General features: G+C 62.3%; 3 protein-coding genes across 5 annotated transcripts in view; 2 read left to right on the forward strand and 1 right to left on the reverse strand.

Moving 5' to 3' along the window:
• SBNO2 (strawberry notch homolog 2) overlaps window positions 1-6,014 on the forward strand; it is a 59,049-nt gene extending 53,035 nt beyond the window's left edge. Inside the window, 10 exon segments of the mRNA XM_086627824.1 lie at window positions 394-465; window positions 943-1,051; window positions 1,707-1,781; window positions 2,163-2,306; window positions 2,536-2,630; window positions 2,975-3,067; window positions 3,285-3,416; window positions 3,650-3,726; window positions 3,889-4,079; window positions 4,496-6,014. Coding sequence (XP_086483950.1) covers window positions 394-465; window positions 943-1,051; window positions 1,707-1,781; window positions 2,163-2,306; window positions 2,536-2,630; window positions 2,975-3,067; window positions 3,285-3,416; window positions 3,650-3,726; window positions 3,889-4,079; window positions 4,496-5,115 — 1,608 coding nt within the window. The 3' untranslated portion in view covers window positions 5,116-6,014.
• Window positions 6,015-9,270: 3,256 nt separating this feature from the next.
• GPX4 (glutathione peroxidase 4) lies at window positions 9,271-11,466 on the reverse strand. The gene is made up of 7 exons (XM_086627541.1): window positions 11,395-11,466; window positions 11,047-11,141; window positions 10,744-10,888; window positions 10,512-10,663; window positions 10,329-10,353; window positions 9,883-9,942; window positions 9,271-9,552 (listed from the first exon to the last, which is right to left on the reverse strand). The coding sequence occupies exons 1-7, from the start codon at window positions 11,464-11,466 to the stop codon at window positions 9,520-9,522; spliced, it is 582 nt and encodes a 193-aa protein (XP_086483667.1). The 3' UTR covers window positions 9,271-9,519.
• Window positions 11,467-11,943: 477 nt separating this feature from the next.
• On the forward strand, window positions 11,944-14,562 carry POLR2E (RNA polymerase II, I and III subunit E). 3 transcript variants are annotated; one of them, XM_086627693.1, is made up of 7 exons: window positions 11,944-12,028; window positions 12,161-12,335; window positions 12,419-12,534; window positions 12,934-13,014; window positions 13,214-13,272; window positions 13,440-13,518; window positions 14,244-14,562. In XM_086627693.1, exons 1-7 carry the CDS (start codon window positions 11,972-11,974, stop codon window positions 14,382-14,384), a joined length of 708 nt encoding a protein of 235 aa, XP_086483819.1. In that variant the 5' UTR covers window positions 11,944-11,971; the 3' UTR covers window positions 14,385-14,562. The 3 variants fall into 3 exon arrangements, with proteins under 3 accessions (XP_086483819.1, XP_086483821.1, XP_086483822.1); XM_086627695.1 differs by lacking the exon at window positions 14,244-14,562 and adding an exon at window positions 13,911-14,042 and having other exon boundaries at window positions 12,934-13,018; window positions 13,191-13,272; XM_086627696.1 differs by lacking the exon at window positions 14,244-14,562 and adding an exon at window positions 13,911-14,042.
• The last annotated feature ends 1,944 nt before the right edge of the window (window positions 14,563-16,506 follow it).

A 16,506-nucleotide genomic window follows, 5' to 3' on the forward strand; every position in this document is an offset into this window, starting at 1 on the left:
GGGCATTGCAGTTGTGGAACGCAGAAGGCTTTTAGCATCTTGGGATTTGGGAGGAAGTGAAGAATATGTAACCAAGGCATCAGGAGGGCTTTCGGGGAAGCAGAACCTAGTTCCAGATGCTGGAATTCCCCCACTGTTAGAGGAGCATACACCCATCTGTTTCCAGAAAGCTGATGAAATAATTAACACAATAATTAATTTGGCTCTGTTTCATTTTTCTTCACTTCTGATAAATCCCCAAATACTTGGCGAAGTCTCAGTATTCCAGAAGAACGCTGCCTCCCCGCAGCACGTTCTTATTGTGGCCTCTTCCGAGACGTGGCTTTGGCCATCCTGCTCTGGTGTTTTGCAACAGCTAAAAGTAAGAACCTTTTGCTCGGTCTGCCTTCCCAGGGTGCCTTAACTCACGGAGACCGCCGGGCCACGGAATCTCGAGACCTCAGCAAGTACAACTTTGAGAATAAGGTAACTGGGAGCTCTTCTCTCGGAGTGGCTCAGCCAAGGAGGGGTTGAAGCAGTGAGCAAGTGCTTTTGGTGGGAGCCAGAGCCGGGAGGATCATTGCTGGCATCTGCAGGCAGGATCTGGCCTGGCACCCCTGCACCCCGTGTGCGGCGCACAGACACGCAGACCCGAGTGAAAAATCAGCGTTGTGCGTCGGAGCCCCGCGCCGGCGGGGGGTTTGCGCTCCCACGGGGCAGCGGGAGGGCGCGGGGGCCTCTGTTGGCACCGGGCTGCGGGCATGCAGGTTCCTGTGCCTGGGTCCCTCGGGACAGGGGAGGCTCTGACACGGTGTCCCCCTGGGCACGGCTGCTGGGCCGGTGGCCTTTCCTGGTGGCCATGGCTTTCTCTGCAGCGCCAGCAGAAGCGCTGCGTGACGCTCAGTCCGCTGCCGGCTGCCGGTGTCAGTCTGGCCCGTGCGTGACACTCGTCTCCTTTCACAGTACGGGGCTAAAGCGCTCGACAGAGTTCTCTCCACCATCCTCAGCCAGACGGAGAACAGAGTTCCTGTGCCCAAGAGCTACGACAGAGGGGAGGCTGCGTTCTTCCACGGTAAGAACGTTACCGGCTCGGGGGTTTCTGCTGTGTCGTGCTGTGCGGGTCGGTCTCAGGTTTGGGACGTGTGAAGGACCGAGCAGCAGGCTGGAGCAGGAGCTCACAGAATCATAGAATGGTTTGGGTTGGAAGGGACCTCAAAGATCATCTAGTTCCAACCCCCCTGCCATGGGCAGAGAAATACTCCACTACACCAGGTTGCCCAAAGCCTCATCCAACCTGGCCTTGAACACTGCCAGGGATGGGGCATCCACAACTTCTCTGGGCAACCTGTTCCAGTACCTCACCACCCTCCATGTAAAGAATTTCTTTCTTATATCTAACTTAAATCTCCCCTCTTTCAGTTTAAATCCATTGCCCCTTGTCCTGTCACTACACATCCTTGTAAAAAGTCCCTCTCCAGCTTTCCCGTAGGAAAAGGAAAAGGTTCCCTCCCCTCAGAGAGAGGGAACAGGAGCACTGGGTCAGCAGCTCACTGGTGAGCAGGGCAGCTGGCATCCCAGATGCATGTCACCCTGCCAGGCGTGGGGAAGGGGGTCTGGGAGAGACTTAGTTGTGAAATCACGGGCACAGCCGGAGGGGAAGCAGCGCTGCGGGACCGCGGCGGGGAGGCTTAACCCCAAAACACACAGGCTGTTTTCTGCCATTCCAGAAATGAAGCAAGGTCTCATCTCTGTGGGGATTTGCTGCAATCAGATGAAGTATGGCACTGTCTCGGTGGAGAAGGGTACGTGTCAAGGTTTTCCTGCCCAACGTAGGGGAGAAATGAAAGAGGTGGGGATGTCATGGCCCAGCCGGTCCGTCTGCACCGGCACACAGCCTCGAGGGCTTTGCTGAGCAGCTGGGGCGGGATGTTTGCTTCGAGGGAAGGGTCCTGTGGGGATTAGCCCACGCTGCAGGACACGTTTGTGTGCAGCAGCCTGGCAGCTGGCCACAGCCTGCAGGAACAGCCCTTGGGCTGCTCTCTTGTGCATTAGTGCGGCGCTGCCATCGGGAGGGGACGTTGGGTGACTTGTTGGGTGACTGCCTTTGGGATCATGCTGGTGTTCCTGGGGGAAAAAATCCCCCCCAGCTGTGCCATGTTCCCCGACCCACCACACTCTTGCAGACTGCTCCATCACCAAGTTCCTGAACCGCATCCTGGGTCTGGAGGTGGACAAGCAGAACATGCTCTTCCAGTATTTTTCTGACACCTTTGACTATCTGATTGAAAAGGACAAGAAGGAGGGCAAATATGACATGGGCATCCTAGGTAAGGAGAAAGAGGGGTGGCCAAATCTCTCCTTGCTGCACCTCTGAGGTTCCTTGTTCTTCCCTGTGCTGACTGATGGCTGTTCCAGCCTGTGCTGTTGCTGTGGCCATCTCGGACACTACGGTGTCCCCACACAGCACAGACCCTGAGACCCTTGCAGGGAGAGGAGGTGGTGTGGGAAGGTGACTCTTACAGCTGGCACATGTTTTGGTCTTTCCTCCTGCTATAGATTTAGCCCCAGGAGTGGATGAGATCTACGAGGAGAGCAAGGAGGTCTTCCTGACCCCTGGGCACCCACAGGACGGGCAGGTCGTGTTTTATAAGGTAGGCAGCCTGCACAGCTATCTCTGCAGCCCAGTCCTCTCCAGCGCTTCCCAGGCTGGGGCTGTGAACTGCTGGTTCCCTCCCGCTGCCCCGTGGCTTTGTGTTTGTGTCACATCTGTGGTGGTCATGATAAGGTGGCTGATGCTGGGAGTTACACCAGGAGGCAGGAGGGGCCCTGCCCTGCCCCAGGGGCTCGGGGCTGCCCGGGAGGCTGCTCTGGCAGTGCCTGTTTCTGGGCTGCCACGGCTCTGAGTTTGTGTTGAGGGTGCGATTTGTGAGGCAGACACTGATGTACATGTCCTGCGCCCTGAAGTTACAGAATCGCTCTGTTTGTGCCTGTTCAGATCAGCGTCGACAGAGGCTTAAAGTGGGAGGAAGCTTATGAGAAGTCACTCAAACTGACGGGATCCTTTGATGGGTTCTACCTCTCCTGCAAGGTGGGTCCCTGGGCTCTGCCAGGGTGTCATCCCAGCTCGGAGGGTGACTCCAGCGGGAGAGGATCTGCTAAAGCTGTAAGAGATCTATGTCTGATCTCTTGCTGGGGGCTGGGAGATGCCTCCAAGAACCTCCATCCTGGAGGGAAGGGGATGGTTTAGAGAAATATGGGCTTGGGGAGAGAGGCTGCGAGTGTAACCATCAGCTCTGCCCCAACAGAAGCGAGGCTGCAAACGCACATGTCTGCTGGCAGAGCAGAGCCGGGGGAAGAACTTCATCCTCTACAAGCCAAATATTGGGAAGCAAAGCCAGCCTGAGAGCCTGGACAGTCTGCAGAAGAAGTACCAACGGGTAGGTGGGAGCTGCAGCCCTCTGGTGTGGGGAGAGGGAGAAGCTTCTTTCTCTGGGCAAGGGTGGCTTTGGGAAGACGTTTACTGTGACCTTCACGACTCCTCGTAGCCCCGTTGTGAGTTGGGCAGAGCTGGTGGTAGCACCCGAGTGTCCCGACTCCCAGCCCTGGATTTCAAGTCTCAGCTGCGTGTTGGGCAGTTGGAAATCTCTGTTGGTGTCTGTTTCTTCTGCAGGTGCTGCCCGAGGAAGCCAAGGAGCACTGGGAGAGGAGTTACGGCTTCTCCTTGAAGAACTGTAACCACGCTGTCTGGTGGGTGTCTGCGGCCCCAACCTGTCCTGCCCTCCCCGAGGCAGGGGTGGCGGTGGGGAGGGGGTCCCGGCTGTGGCCGTGGGGAAGGGCCATGGGTGGGGGATGCCGCTCTGCCATGGGAGCCTGTGCTGACTCGGGTTGTTTTCTGCTTTGGGACGGAAGGAACGGGAGCTGCAAGCTGATCCAGGAGGGGAAGGAGTGCTTCCAGGGCATGCGCCTGCGTCACTACTACATGCTGTGCGGGGCCCTGCTGCGCGTCTGGAGCAGGATCGCCAGCATCATGGCAGACATCACCAGCACCAGCTACCTGCAGATCGTCCGCCTCAAGACCAAGGAGAAGAAGAAACAAGTCGGTGGGTGAAGTGCTGGGAAGGGGAAGGGGAGCAGGGTGTTTTAGGAAAAGGAAGAAGGGGTCCAGCTGCCCAGTGCCAAAATGCCCTTCCTAAACAGGGTGGTGTCCTGGTCTGGAAGCACCCCCTGCTTAGGTGACCCCGTGGGAAGGAAGGGAGCTGGGGCTGCCCCGGCATGTGTTTGGGCAGAGAGTGTGAGCCAGGCCCCAGCTGTCCCCTCCGTCTGCCACGAGGCTGCCGTGGAGCTGCTTTTGCCGCGGCTGCAGTCCCGTGTCCCTGCCCTGCAGCCCGGCGAGGGGCGAAGCGGGCTGGGAACGTGCTTGGCAAATGGGCCCCAGTGCTGCTGCCCACCCTCTGTCCCCACAGTGCCCCGTCCCTCCCCAGAGTGCTTTTGGGACTGATGCACGTTCCTCCTCTAGGAATAAAGATCCCCGAGAGCTGTGTCCGTAAGGTGCTGGAGGAGCTGAAGCAGATGGATGAGAACGTGAAGCGAAAGCACAACCAGCTCCTCCAGGCCCAAGAGCAGAGCCCACCGTTCTCCCAGCCACTGCACATCCTGCCCCAGTCCCTGGACCTCACACCGACGAGGCTGGGGGTCCACCTGCCCAGGCACTCCCTGCACCACGACGAGATCCTGGACTTGACCTACAGCCCTCCCAGCAACAGCATTCCCAACGTGGTGATGAACCCGGAGCCCGGCACGTTGTGCCTGGTCTCAGAGCCCGTTCTCCAGCCACACCAGCAGCACGGACTACCCTTTGGCTTCAGCCACCCTCCTGCCTTCGAGGGCCCGGCCCCTGTGCTGGAGGGGAGCGTGCCTCTGAGCTCCGCGCTGCGCGAGCACCTGCCTCTGCCTCACCCGCCCCTGCAGACACTGCAGCAGCAGCAGGAGGATTTTATCCAGCAGGATGGGAATATCAATTTTAGAGAGATCCTGGAGGACATGCTGAGGACGTTAAATGGGGCCCCCCAGGAGAACATGCTCCCCCAGGAGCGCCAGAGCGTGATCCAGTTCAGTGGCCCTTTCTCAGACTTCTGAAAGCCGGCTGGGCTGCCGGGCCACGCTCGGCCGCTGCGGATCCGTGTCCTTTGGCACAGAGGTGAGAGCCGGGGAGCCCCGGCTTTTCTACTGGTTTGGACTGGCCCTTTTCTGGTTTTGAGGGAAGAAAAAAAAAAAAACTATAGATCCTTAAAGTTTATTTATATATACTATACAGTCAGGCATGTATAGGTTTGTATATCACATGTGCTTGGGGGGAGTCGAGGGCTGCCAAGCTCAGCTGATCTGGACTGACGGTCTCTGCTGTGTTTGAGTCCCGCTCAAAGGTCGGTGCCCGCGTAGGACGGAGCACGGGCGCTCCCTCCTCCGTGCCCGTCCCCATGCAGACTACTGAGTTTCCCAGCTGGTCACGCCTGCCCCAGAGCTCCGCGGCTGCTGCCCCTGAGCTGCGCAGGGACGTGTCTGGTCTCCAGAAGGACGTGGCAAGCAGTGCCAGTCCCGTACCGAAGGGTGAGCACCCCGTCCTCCTATGAGGCAGCCGACCAAACCGCAGCTGCGTTGGCAGCTGCCGGCGTTCCTCCAGGCTGCCCCAGCGCTGCTGCGGACCGCCAGGCTGCTCTGGAGCGCCGGCTCCGGAGGTGGGGGTGAAGGGAACGCTGTCCCAGAGCAGTGAGAGCCGCTCGGCTCCAGTGTCCCACTGCGCGGGGCTGAGAGGCAAAACCGACGGTGCCCGCTGTGCCCATCCTGGGAAGGGACACTGGCACCTCTGGGGCTGCCTGAACCCCGCGGGATAGAGCAGGAGCGGGTGGCACCCGCGCCCTGTTTGTCAGTATGATGGCAGAGCTCATGAGTTTGTCAGAGCTCAGCCACACCGGGACCACGGCGGGATTCCCCGGAGCAGAAGGGCCGCGTGTCCCACCAGCCCATCCCGCACTTTAGCCTGGCGAGGCCGCTGCAGCTGGCCGTGCCGCGTCCGGCTTCCCGCTGTCGCGCGTTGTCCTTCCCCCGGCCATCTCTCTGGTCCTCCTCTGTAGGGCTCGTCCTTGGCTGGGCCGTGGGCACGGGCCGGCTCTGGCTCTGCCCCCCAGCCCTGCCCGCCGCGTCCTCAGCCGGGCAGAGCTCCCTGGCGACGCGCAGTGTCGCCGCTCGTGCTGCAAATTCAACCGCCGATACCAAAGAGCAAAGCTCCGCTTTGCACCGCGCTGCCTGGCACCCGCTGCCCCCGGGCAAGCTGCCCCCTGCCCAGGACTGGGACCACCTCCAGCCCCCTCCGCCACCGTCCCGGCAGCGTCCCGCCTCGGCAGGTCCCAGGGAAACCTCTGTGCTCTCTCTCTAACCTGAGCAGTCTGCGGGGACTGCCAGCCGGTGGGAATGCTCCAGGCTGGCAGCTGCTCTGCCAGCTCCTCTCTGCTGTTTCTTTTCCCTGCCCCAAGCCCTCAAGGTGTTTCCTAGAAGTGGCACCGGGATGTTTTCAGGGGAAGGATGCGAGACCTTCTCTGGCTGACCCGGCCCTTCCTCGGACAGGACCTGGGGAAGGGGCTGCAGCTGGGAGAGGCCTCTGCGGGGCCCCCCGTGCCCCGACAGGTCAGTCCGGAGGGGGCTGGAGCCTTACGGTGCCCGGTGAGTCCCATCCTGCAGGCGGAGAGCCCGGACCCCTGTGTCCTCCCCGGGCTCAGGGCCTGGCCGAGCGCCCCGTCTGCTGCTGGGGAGGCTTCGGGTCGGCGTCCGCAGCCTTGGTGCTGCCGCTGACGTGGGAGCCGCCCTCCTCGGCACACGGGGGCCACGGGGCTGCCCCACGCGGGGCATGGGTGGGCTCGTGTTGGGGTCACTCCGGTCCCTTCGTTCCGGGGACTCGTCCTTACCCGCCTCCCGCAGCCCCGCCGGGGTCTGCCCTGCCGCTGGCATCGCGTTCCGCGGTGTTCCAGGAAACCTCCTGACCTCGACGTAAGCACCAAAGACGGGGACCCCCCGCGCGCCCCCACCCTGGCACGGTTCGTGCTTTCCTGTGGCTCTGCCCGCGGCAGCTGCGCTCACCGCGGGGCTGTCCGGGCACCGCCGCGTCCTCGGGGTGCCACAACGGCCTTTTCCCAGCCCTGGGCAGAGCCGGGCTCTCCCCTTCCCACACCCCCCGCTGTTTAAAACACGTCCCAGTCCGCAGCGCCCGCGGAGGGGCCGCGGCTTCACCCGGGCGCGTTGGCGCGGCGCCCGCTGAATTCTCAGCGAGGAGATGAAAGGTGCCACCAAAACCCAGGTCAGAGAGGCTTAAACTCAGGAATAGGAAGGAGGAATTCTCCCGCCAGCCGCTTCCCCGCTGTCACCCGGAGCCTTCCCCGCTGGCTTCGACGTGATTTTAAAATATGCAATTCTCCCTGCCCGGCCCCGGGAAGGACGGAGCGCACCTGGAGGCAGCGCTTCCCTGCCCCGATCCTGTGTTTTCGTCAGGGTTAATAATATGTAACAGTATCTTTTAACTAAATTATTATGCAGTTGTCCTACTGATCGTATGGATTTTTAAATGAGTCCCTTTTTTTTTCTTCCCTTCCACCTTTTTGTTAGCACTTTTTAATCCGCTTGTTGTTTGCCTTTGTTTTTCTATGTGTATTTATAATTAATTGAGATGTATATATGTAAAGAGATTTTTTTTTTAGAATATGTGCCTTTGACTAATAATTCCTGGATTTTCTACTTGCCTCAGAAGGATAATTTTTCATTCTGCTCAGTAAAAATGGAAAGGAAGCCACGTATGAGATTTCTGTAAGTCCCAGCTCTCTGTCTGTCTGTCCGTCTCTCCAGAGGTGTAGACCTGCCCCAGGATCCCAGCTGGGACTCGGATCGGGATAGGGAAGCTGAGGGCCAGCACCCCACTGGCATCTGGAGTTTTCTCTCCTGTGTCACCAGCTCGGTGGCAGTTGAGGGCTGCTGTCCTGAGCCACCCGCTTCTCCCTGGGAAGCGCCGGGCAGGGGCTGTGCGGAGGAGGGTGCTCCCTGGAGCCAGCCCAGCACCGGCCTTCCAGAGCCTGCTCCTTCCCAGCTTTGCTGGGGAAAACACAGATAAAGGAGCCGCTGTTCAGGCCTGTTCCGCAGCACCAGCTGTTGCTGCTTCGGCACTTGTGGCTGCTGCGGCACCGGGACATCTCTCCCAGGCCCCACGGGAGACGGGATGGGATGGGATGGGATGGCAGTGAGCCACAGGGCTGGTAACGGAGGAGCAGTCGGTACCTCTCCTTGCGCAGCCGCAGCCGGGTGTTGCGGCGCTGCCGACGGAGTTCACGGCGAGGCCGAGCAGGCTGTGGGGCAGCTCCCAAAACCAGCCTCCCTACCCAGGGGGCCAGGCAGGCTGGAGCAGGATCCTCCTGGCATCTTTGACATGCTGGGCTGCAGGCACATGGGGGTCAGACCTGGGGGACCCTGGGGTTCTTCCCCACTCTGCTTCACCCTTTGTGGCGAGGGTCAGACCTCCCTGCGGGGGCTGAAAGCGGAGCGGGGCTTGGCTGGGGACCAGGGATGTGAGAGGGAGACCCAGCACCTCCCCTGGACCCCGCTCCTGCACAGCAAAGTGCCTGTGAAACACGAGCTCTCTGTGCCCATGGGTGATGCCAGCCCTACCAGCCCTCCCCGGGCTCGGCCAGACAAGGCTGCGCCTTTGCGGGCGCCGAAAGCTGCAGCCGAGCCTTCCCGACGGGGCTGGACGCACCTCTGGTCCTGCACGCCGCTGCCGGACACGTGAGGGATTTCACCACATCCCAGCACGACTTGGGTTTGTTTTGCAGTAATTGCCAGGCTGGAACTGGCCCCTTTGCTGCCCTGCCAGGGCTGGGGGCGGGTATCGGGGCCTGGGGGGGTATCGGGGCCAAGGGTGCTGCTGAGCGCCCGGGCTTGGCCCAAGCCCATCAGCTTTCGGCTGCGTTCAGAGAAAAACAAACCCCGTTGCCTCATCGGGGCAGGTGTTGGTGTAGGGCGAGGAAGGCTCCCACACCTTCCTCCTGCTCCGGCTTTTCCTGCGTGAGCCCCTCAGGAGCACCGGCTGACCCCGGATTTGTGTGCAATCCCCCGCAGCACTAATGAGGATTATCCCTGCGGGGCTCAGGAGTTGTGTAAGGTCTTGGCTCCCCGTAGAGCTCTGGGCTCTCGCCGGGCACCCGCAGCAGCTCCAGCCCCATCCCCCCTCCCTGCCACACAGCCAGACACGGCCGGTCACTTCTAACACGTTTATTGCAAGGGGACACCTGATCCTGCTTTGTGCCCACAGGAAAAGGGCTACTCGGCAGCGGCCGCCGGCCCCCTGAAGCCTTCTTCCAGCAGGTGCACGCCTCATCTTCGGGTCTGCCTCACCAGCGAGCTGGCTTGAAGACAGATCGTCATTGGGGCTGGACGAGAAGAGCCCATGGGCAGCAGGACGGCCGCTGCCGGGTCGCAGGGACAGCGCAGGGGCGAGATGAGCATCTACAGGTAGGCAGGCAGGTCCTTCTCGATCACCTGCGAGACAGCAGCCTTGTGCTACAAGAACATCATTGCCCCAGAAACATGCCTGAAGCCGCCCTCTGTCCCACCCACCCACCCTGTGCAGGGCACCCGCTTTCCCTGGTGCCACAGCCACCCCCCAGAGCCCAGGGCGCCTTTTCTGCCCCCAGCCAGAGGAGGAAGAGAACCAAGACACGGAAGCAGAGTCGGCGCCGGAGCAGTGCTCAGCCCACACTGCCGGGTTTCCCTGCAGATGCCATCTGCAGAGAGCTGCTGGCACTGTCACACTTCCCCTTCTCCCATGGGACAGGCAGAGCCATAACACCGTGCCGGCAGTCAACTTACGTAGGGATCCTCCATCGGACTGTACCTCTTCACTACTTGGCCCTCACGGTTAATGAGGAACTGTGGAAGTGAAGCAGCACCCAGGTGAGTGAGTCCGGCTGTGGCACGGGCTCTGCAGCCCTGGCAGAGCAGCCCAGGGAGCGGATGATGGCTGGGCTGGGCTGGGGGGCAGGTCCTGCCTCTGGAGCTGTAGCCCCTGGCAGCCCTGTTGCCCCCTCAGCTGGTTCCTGCCCCTCTGGGATGGGGCTGGAGATAACCAGGTGAGGGGGCTCCAGGCACAGGGACCAGGGCAGCGCAGGATCCCCCCAGGACACTCCTACCCTGACACCCAGGGCAACCGTGCGTGAGGATCCCCCCTCCCCGCAGTGCCCCAGGGCCTCCCCACAGCCCCCCAGAGGGCGAGGGTGCGACCCAGGCAAGCCAGGGGGACGGCAGCTGTGTCCTACCTTCGTGAAGTTCCATTTTATTGCACTAGGAGATGAAAAAAACCAAACAGCAGTGAGATTTTGGCATAAAAATCCCTTCTTGCTGCAGCCCAGCCACCCGCTCGGATGGAGCGGCCCAGAGCCGCCCCCTGCCCCTCTCCCTCCCTCGGGGGGTGCGTTCCGCAGCTCCCTGTCCTCACTCACTTGCCCAGGGTGCCTCTCCCTTTGGGCTGGTCCTTCATCCACTTCCAGAGCGGGTGGGCATCGTCCCCGTTGACATCGATCTTGCTGAACATGTCGAACTTCACACCGTAGTTCTCGGCGAACGCCTTGATCTGCGCGTTGTCGCCAGGCTCCTGGGGAAGGCGACAGAGGGGCTCCGCGGGGGTCCTGGGGGTCCCGGGGGAGCCCCCCGCCGCCCCCGCGCCCCGCGCACCTGTTTTCCGAACTGGTTGCAGGGGAAGCCCAGGATGCGTAAACCCCTCTCAGCGTATCGGGCGTGCAGGTCAACGAGCTGAGTGTAGTTCACGGCGGTTTTTCCTCACTTGGACGCCACGTTGGTGACGATGCAGACGCAGCCCCTGGGAAGGTGCCCGCTCACGCGCCGCTCGCCCGCGTTACGCAACGCGCCGTCCCGCTGCGGCTTTATCAGCGCCCGGCGCCTCCCGCGGCCCCGTGACTCGCGTTCCTCCCCCACCCCCCCGCCAAGGCCGAGCGGCGCCCGGACCCTCCCTCCTACCGGTACTTCTCCAAGGAGACGTCGCTGCCGTCGATGTCTAAGGCGTGGAAGTCATAGATGGCCTTGGCCGAGCGCCAGTCCTCCGCCTGGGCGCACTGCGGCGGCACCGCGAGGCGCCGTTAGCGGCGGGCCGCCCCCCCCCCCCGCCTCCCCGCCCCGCGTCCCGACCGGCCCCGCACCGGCGGTTCGGTCCCTCCGCCCCCATCCCCGTCCCTCCGCCGCAGCCGGCGGCTCCGCGCCCTTCACAGCCCCGACCGACCTACGGGCGCCCCGCGGGGGCTCGCCCGTCCCTCGTCCCCCGCCCCGCCGGGCTCCCTCCCACCCGCCCCGCGGCCCCGCCGCACCCACCATGCTCCGCACCGGGCTCCGCGCCGCCGCCGCGCACAGCAGCGCCCGCCGCACCGCCCGACCCCACCGCATCGCACCGCCCCCGGCCCCTCAGCCAATCGACGGCTCGGGCGCCCGGAGGCACCGCCTCTTGCGGCTGTGCTGCCAGTCAGCGCGCACAGAGGCGTGTCCGAGAAGATGATGGATGGGGAGCTGACCAATGGAAGAGAGAGACGGGCGGGGCGGCCGCGGGATGTTTATAAGCGGGGCGGGCGAGACCACGGGGCGGGGGGGGAAGGACAGGGACAGACCACGGGGCGGGGGGCGGTCGGGCCGTGCGACGCTGCAGGCGCGGGGCCGGTTTCCCTTCTGACCGGCGCGTGGGCCGCGGCCTGTCCCGGTCGGGGCGGCGGACAGCCGGAGAACCGCCCCGGCGGCGGCGGAGGGAGCGCCGGACCCCCCCGCGGCGGACTGCAGCTCCCGGGAGCCCCCGCTGCCGAGGCCCCCGCGGGGGCGCTGCGGCACCGCCTGTCTCGGCGCGGTCCGGCACTGGCGCGGGCGGCCCGCGGGGGCCTCGGGGGAGGCGGGCGGCGGCGCCATGGACGACGAGGAGGAGACGTACCGGCTGTGGAAGATCCGCAAGACCATCATGCAGGTGCGGGCGGCGGCGGGGCCGGGCCCGGGGCAGCGGGGCTGCGCGGTGGCGGTCGGTCCGTCCGTCGGTCCGTCGGTCCGCCCGCCCCCGGGCCCCGCCGGCGCGGCCGCCTGACCCCGCGCGCCCCCGCAGCTCTGCCACGACCGCGGGTACCTGGTGACCCAGGACGAGCTGGACCAGACGCTGGAGGAGTTCAAGGCGCAGTTCGGGGACAAGCCCAGCGAGGGCCGCCCCCGCCGCACCGACCTGACCGTGCTCGTGGCGCACAACGACGACCCCACCGACCAGATGTTCGTCTTCTTCCCCGGTGAGCCGGGCCGGCCGCGGCCCCGGGGCGGGCGGGGGGCGCTGGGGAGGACGCGGCTCGCCGTAACCCCGCGCCTTCCGCAGAGGAGCCCAAGGTGGGGATCAAGACCATCAAGATGTACTGCCAGAGGATGCAGGAGGAGAACATCACCCGCGCGCTGATCGTCGTGCAGCAGGGCATGACCCCCTCGGCCAAGCAGGTGCGAGCGACGACTGAGCCACGGGGGCGCTGGGGGTGCCAGGAGCTTGGCCCGCGTTCCTTAGTGCTGCTTTAGGGAAAAAAAAAAACTGGAATTTTCTCCGGGATAAAATCTTTCGCTGTTGGACCTTAACACAGGCTGTTGCGTAACATACCGGCGTGTTTAACTGGAACGGCTGGTTCTGGTTCCCCAGCAGCTGGGGGTGCAGAAGCAGCCAGGGGTGGGCGAGAGGAAAGGGGACATTTGTCGATGCTTGAGAGACCGGCACGTTCCTGCCTGCGGAGTTGTGTCCGTGAGCACGAGCGGAGCGATCCCGCGCCTGTGGCGACGGGTGTTCCCTGAGGATCTGAGCTCAGGGCTGCCCCAGGGCTGCCACCTGACAGACCTTTCCCTTTCCAGTCCCTGGTAGATATGGCTCCCAAGTACATCCTGGAGCAGTTCCTGCAGCAGGAGCTTCTGATCAACATCACCGAGCACGAGGTGAGTGGCGGAGCGGGGCCGGGATGGTCAGTCCCTTGTGCCGAGCCGTGGCTCCGGCTGCTCCAGGGACCTCCCGGCCACGCTGAATCCCGCAGCTGGAGTTTTCTGCCTTACAAACGAGTTTCTCCTGCTGCTGTGGGGAGCCGGTCACTTTCTCTGGCTTTCGGATCCTACAGCCGCTCTCTCCTGTCGGTTACAGCTGGTCCCGGAGCACGTTGTCATGACGAAGGAAGAAGTAACTGAGCTGCTGGCCAGATAGTATCCTTGGTTTGCCCCTTCCCTTCCTGCCCGGGTGTCATGTGTGCCTACTCTGGGCCGAAAGCAAGTACATCCACACACACCAGCTTACTGCTTCATTCCCTGAGCCGTGCTGATGAGGGGGCACCTGGGCCAGGTGTGTGTTCTGCTCCTTGACCCCTGCCCAGTAAGCTGAGGGAGAACCAGCTCCCCAGGATCCAGGCTGGGGATCCCGTGGCCCGGTACTTCGGAATAAAGCGCGGTCAGGTAAGAGAGAAATACACTCAGTCAGCAGTTCCTGGTGGCCAGAGCGGGGAGGGGGGTACCTGCGGTGTTTCGGAACTCCTGGAGACAGGAGAGGTCTCTCTCCAACGTAAAAGCTGTTGTAGGTGAGGTGCAGGTGTGTGTGAGCCCAGCAGGCTTCTCGCAAGGAGACAGCGGCCGCGGCTGCCTGCTGAGTTGGTGGGCAACGGGCAGCCTGTGTGGCACCAGCCCCACGCTCTCATCTCCCCCTCCCCTCACACTGGGGGGTAGCACTTCCACTGCACCCCCAGCTGGCGCAGGGAGCTCGGTGCCTCCGTCTCTGGGCGCGCTGTGCCGGGAGGGAGGGCGGCAGGGGAACTCGCCGCCAGCTTCTCTCCTTTCCGTCGGCCTCCCAGGTGGTGAAGATCATCAGACCGAGTGAGACCGCGGGCCGCTACATCACCTACAGACTGGTTCAGTGACCCGGAGCTGTGGGGTAAGGCGGAGGGTGCTGGGCAGTGCCGCAGACTTAGCTGGGGCTGTCCCGGAGCGGCTGCCTCCGGGAAAAGATCATCCGGAAGCTTTCAGTGGGTTGGTTGTTAGCGAGAGAACAGACCAGAGAAAGACTTCATCAGTCTTGTGCCTCAGTGTCCACCGCTGGGACGTGCCTGTCGTGGTCAGGGGGGCTTGGAGCGATCTGCTGAGGGGGGCACGAGGTGAGTCACATCCTGAGTTCTCCTTTTTGGCAGGTGTGGAAGGGCTGTGTGACACCTCCGGATCTTCCCGTCCACCGGCAATTTACAGATGCTCTGAGATGTCGGCTTTCTCCTAGATGGCCAAGGAAATTCTCTTTCCGTGTTGCCTCTGTGCAGTCATGTTACTTGGCCTAACTCCTTTTTTCTGGCATGGAATTGCTGTAACTTCTCAGTCTTCGCTAAGGACTCGAGCCACGGAAGTCACCAGAAGCAGCAGAAGTGTGCAGGGAGGAAGCAAGTGGAAAAAGCCTTTGCTTTCCTATTTTATTTTACAGGGTCTGATTTTCAATAAATGTTTGTACTCTGGCTGTTCCTCGCTGGTGTTGTGCTGCTGAGGCTCTCCGTGTGACAAAGCCTTCTGGACTGTGTGAGTTCCGGCGTTTTTCGTTCTGTTTGGAGTCTCCTGAGGCTCCGAGGGACTCTCCATCGTGGCAGGGCCAGAGCTCACCCTGCAGACTCTGGTCTGACGCTGCAGTTCAGACTTACCTCGTTGCTTTCCTTGGCTCTTCTGCCCTCTGGCCCTTTGTTGGAGGCCTCAGTGTTCAGATATTCCATGGGGACTTGCTTCTCACCCCCAGCCACTTCCATTTTCGTCTGTTCCAGGTCTCTCGAGGGTTTTTAAACTTAGTTTACTTGCTAGAAACACTGGGAGTGCTCCCCCCCCATTGCTCAGCCTCCCGCAGCCGCGGGCGTGCGGGTCTGGAAGACCCTGCTCTGCAGGACAGGCGCGGGTTGGAACATGCTGATTTTATTTTTGGGGGTTTTTTGGCTGCATGTCAATCTGAACACAGCAAAACACGCAGCAGCTTCGTGCAGCAGCGCAGGCACGTAACAAACACGCTTTGCTTTTTCCACACCGAATTAATACACAAACAAGGATGCTCGTTACCACGTGAAGCTCAAGCTCAGGCTTCTCCCCTCCCTCGCCCCTTCACCGTCATCCACCGCAGACACGCGCGGTGCTGCCCACGGTAGCGGCGCCGGCGCTCGGCCTCGCGCCAACCTGCTGGGAAAACCCAGCCCTCTTGTCTGGAGCTGCGGAGCAGAACGTCTCACAGGCATCTCCAGCTCTTCTTTGGCCCCGTTAGAGACCATTCAGCTGGAGATTGACTTGGGTTCGTGTACCTGCTGTGCTGACATGGGTTTCCCATTCGGCTCGCGGAGCTCCCGGGCACTCCCCCGTGCTGGAGGCTGATCCTCTTGGGGTCCAACATCTGGTCGATCGCCCGTTTCTGCAGTAACGAGGCGCGTACCCTGCCCGAACGCTGCCCAGCGTTGGCTCCTGCTTCGCTCGCTCGGTGTCCTCAGCTGGAGATGTGCCCACCTGCACCTGCCTGCCCGTCGCCGCCCCTCAGACCCGGCGCGAGGCCCGACGGGTGAGCGGAGCACGAGTCCATCTCCGGCACCGCGCGGAGGAGGGGTCTGGCAAATTCTCAGAGAACAGCTTTGGAGTCGTACAGTTTCTCGGGAGCTGTGGGCTGTTCCATGGGCATGAGGTGCCCTCAGCGTCTGGCCCTGCCCAGGAGCTCTTGGTCTTTGCTTGCCGGGTGCCCCCTGGTCTGGCGGGCGCTCCGTGGCGACGGCAGGAACGCAGCCCAGGTACAAGCAGGGTAAAGAGCCTTCAGCTCTTTCTAAGCACAAAATCTACTCGTTTCTCTCTGCTTCAGTGCAGAAAAGTCTCGTAGCTTTAAAAACAAACCACTTGGGCTCGTCTCGTTTAACCTTTTCCATTCCTTTGCCAGCAGAGGTAGTGGATTCGTGTCGGAGGGTTCTCTCTTTAGGAAAAAAACACAAAAAAAAGCCTCTCACAGTGGCGGGGGCTGTGACTCGATTCAGCCGTGGTGGTCCTGAGGAGGAGGAGGCATCTCCCCGCGGTGCCCCGCTCTGCCCAGCTCCATCGTGGGGCCAGCTGGAAGAGCGAAGGTGAGCCCTGGGCCTGCAGCTTAGACTTTTGGAGGCCGAATGTCTGTTAAAAACCCCTGAGAGACGCGGCGATGCTCAGGACTTGCCGCCGGGAAGTGCCGGCCCTGAGCCCGCTCACAGCCGGCGCGTTGCTCTCTGCCTGGCTCCCACCAAGCAGAAAAATGCCCAGAAATACACGGAGCATCGCGAACCTCGTTGGCAGAGCCAGGCAAGGCACGGCGCTGGCAGAGCCCCGTGTCGCCGAGACGTCCCGAGGCAGTAACTGCATCGCCGGGCTTTGGGTGCCTGGCACAGTCGGTTACAAACGACCAACGTACCCAGTGGGGCTCAGCAA

The sequence above is a fragment of the Tauraco erythrolophus genome, chromosome 28, assembly GCF_009769465.1.
Source record: "Tauraco erythrolophus isolate bTauEry1 chromosome 28, bTauEry1.pri, whole genome shotgun sequence".
Lineage (NCBI taxonomy): Eukaryota > Metazoa > Chordata > Aves > Musophagiformes > Musophagidae > Tauraco > Tauraco erythrolophus.

Excerpts from the sequence above, each read along its gene's own strand:
- POLR2E (XM_086627693.1), top strand. The coding sequence starts at position 11,972 with ATGGACGACGAGGAGGAGACGTACCGGCTGTGGAAGATCCGCAAGACC. Across the intron at positions 12,029-12,160 it reads TCCGCAAGACCATCATGCAG|CTCTGCCACGACCGCGGGTA; the intron begins GTGCGGGCGGCG and ends GCGCCCCCGCAG. Across the intron at positions 12,336-12,418 it reads GATGTTCGTCTTCTTCCCCG|AGGAGCCCAAGGTGGGGATC; the intron begins GTGAGCCGGGCC and ends CGCCTTCCGCAG.